Here is a 2,389-nt window from a genome sequence, read left to right as displayed (position 1 = left end):
CGAGAACTTCAAATCAAACACCTCAAAACCACCCTTACAGCTTCTCCTTTCAAACTTAAGAGTGAGAAGAACACTGAGAGAGATCTTGAAAACATCATTCAACAGAGCAACTGGACCAATAGTCATCTTCATACTATTGGAAAACAGTTAAATGATCTCCAAAAGCAGGTTCAGCACCCAACCACCATCATCGCCTCCACAGAAACAAAGATGAGAGCTCCGGCCTTTAAGCCTTTTGAAGTTTCAAAAAGCTCTCTGGCTAGCCTCCAACAAAAGAACAACGAAGAATTTCTACAAGCTATTCAGGATCGCCTGAACCAACTTCCATCAACTTCTTCAAAGTCCAATGTCATCATTCCAGACACTCCTGAAGCCTCTGTCAATGTAATGGAACAACCGTCTGACGAAGAGAACGCCTTCCAAGAAGAAGCTCTTCCAAGAATATATAAAGTTCACTGGCAGAATCCTCAACAGCTTTACTATGCATGAGCCACTGCTCCAGATATCAATCTGGAAGATAAATCGAGTGCCCTCTCCCAAAGTCGCTACAATGCTTCTTCTGTCTATGAATGGAACATAGATGGAATGTCAGAATACAATGTTCTCAACATTTTCCAACAAATGACGATGGCCGCAAATGCCTATCGAACCCAGGTAGGCACCACTGATCAAGCTATTGCAGAACTTCTCATAGCAGGACTCTCAGGTCAACTAAAAGGATGGTGGGATTACTATCTCACTCCCCAGCAGAGACTTGAGATTCTAAAATCTGTTGAACTCGATGAAGATCAGAATCCGATACTTGATGAAAATGGCAGACCAATTCAAAATGCTGTTGCCACTCTCATCTTAGCCTTTACACTTCACTTTGTCGGAGATCCTTCGCATCTCAAAGACAAGAATGCCGAGCTTCTTTCAAATCTTCGGTGCAAAAAGCTTAGTGACTTCAAATGGTATAAGGATACTTTCCTTACCGGAGTTATGCTTCGAGAAGACTCTAATCTACCATTTTGGAAGGAGAAATTCCTTGCTGGCCTCCCCCCTCTCCTTGGAGAAAAGGTTCGGAATAAGATCAAGGAACAGAACAACGAAAAAATTCCTTATGATCAGCTCACTTATGGAGAACTCATCAGCTTCACCCAGAAAGAAGGCTTGAAAATTTGTCAAGATCTTAAGCTACAAAAACAACTCAAATGGGAGCTCCACAAAACCAAAAAAGAACTTGGAACCTTCTGCCAACAATTTGATATTTCAACAATTTGATATTTCCTACTAAAAACCATCTTCCTCTTCAACTTTCAAACCATGCACAGACTGTCAAACCAGAAGACACCGCAAGCACAAAAAACACTTTTCCAAACATAAAACCACTTACTACCAAGACAGACCTCCCAAAGGAAAATCCTACAAAAAGCCTTCTCAAAAGCCCTATGATCCCAACTCTACTTCCAGAAAAGATGTTACTTGCTATAGATGTGGCAAGAAAGGTCACATTGCAAAATATTGCAAGATCAACAAGAGAATCCATGAGCTCCAACTTGAAGAAGAAACTTTGTACAAACTTGAAGCCTTTTTGCTTGAGTCTTTTGATTCTGAAGAAACTGTTTCAATTTCTTCAGAAGATAATCAGGCCCTCCAGCTTGATGAAGTCCTCTCTGACTCTTCTACTTCTGATAAGTCTGAAAAGCAACTAAATATGCTCACCAGAGATCAAAGGTTCATGCTTGATGTTATTCAACACATTCAAGACCCTCAACTTCAGAAAGAATATCTCACCAAGCTCCAACATTCTTTTGAGGCATCATCTTCTCAAACCCCTTTTACTTCTGTGCCATCTAAAGCCAGTAACCCATATGACCTCACAGCCATCTTACAAAAGGCCAAAACTTCCAAAACAAAAGCCTCTGCTTCCACCATTCAAGAACTTTAGACTGAGATCAAAACCATCAAGTCTGAACTCAAGCAACTCCAAACCAAACAGAAGGAAGACTCTGTTGTCATTCAACTTCTTCTTAAGAAATTTTCTGAAGAAGAAGAAGGCAACCCAGAACCTGAAACTGAAACACCACAACTAGCCAATCTACAAGATGTTCCAGACAATTTTCTTTCAATTTAAAACAAGTCACTTCCCAAAAATATTTGGTCAAAATAACTTTGAAAATTTCTGATGATTTTTGATTGGATACTATTGCTCTCTTTGATACAGGTGCTGACCTTAATTGTATCTAGGAAGAACTAATTCCAAAAGCATTTCGAGAAGCAACTACTGAAAAAGTCAAGGCCGCCAACAACTCTTATCTCGAAATTGATTCAAAAACTGATGCATACGTTTTGAACAACGGTTTGCAAATCAAAACTTCATTATTGCTTGTGCATAACATTCATCATA

General features: G+C 39.6%; 1 protein-coding gene across 1 annotated transcript; it reads left to right on the top strand.

Moving 5' to 3' along the window:
- The first annotated feature begins 627 nt into the window (after positions 1 to 627).
- Positions 628 to 1,930, top strand: LOC131180593 (uncharacterized). Its single transcript, XM_058147939.1, has 2 exons — positions 628 to 1,150; positions 1,314 to 1,930. The coding sequence occupies exons 1-2, from the start codon at positions 628 to 630 to the stop codon at positions 1,928 to 1,930; spliced, it is 1,140 nt and encodes a 379-aa protein (XP_058003922.1).
- The last annotated feature ends 459 nt before the right edge of the window (positions 1,931 to 2,389 follow it).

Source organism: Hevea brasiliensis, chromosome 6 (genome assembly GCF_030052815.1).
Source record: "Hevea brasiliensis isolate MT/VB/25A 57/8 chromosome 6, ASM3005281v1, whole genome shotgun sequence".
NCBI classification, from domain to species: domain Eukaryota; kingdom Viridiplantae; phylum Streptophyta; class Magnoliopsida; order Malpighiales; family Euphorbiaceae; genus Hevea; species Hevea brasiliensis.
Note: the sequence above shows the minus strand (reverse complement) of the source record. Positions and strands in the feature narration are given on the sequence as shown.

Coding starts and splice junctions, on each gene's coding strand:
- LOC131180593 (XM_058147939.1), top strand. CDS start 628: ATGGCCGCAAATGCCTATCGAACCCAGGTAGGCACCACTGATCAAGCT. Junction 1,151..1,313: donor CAGCTTCACCCAGAAAGAAG/GCTTGAAAATTT, acceptor AACCATGCACAG/ACTGTCAAACCAGAAGACAC.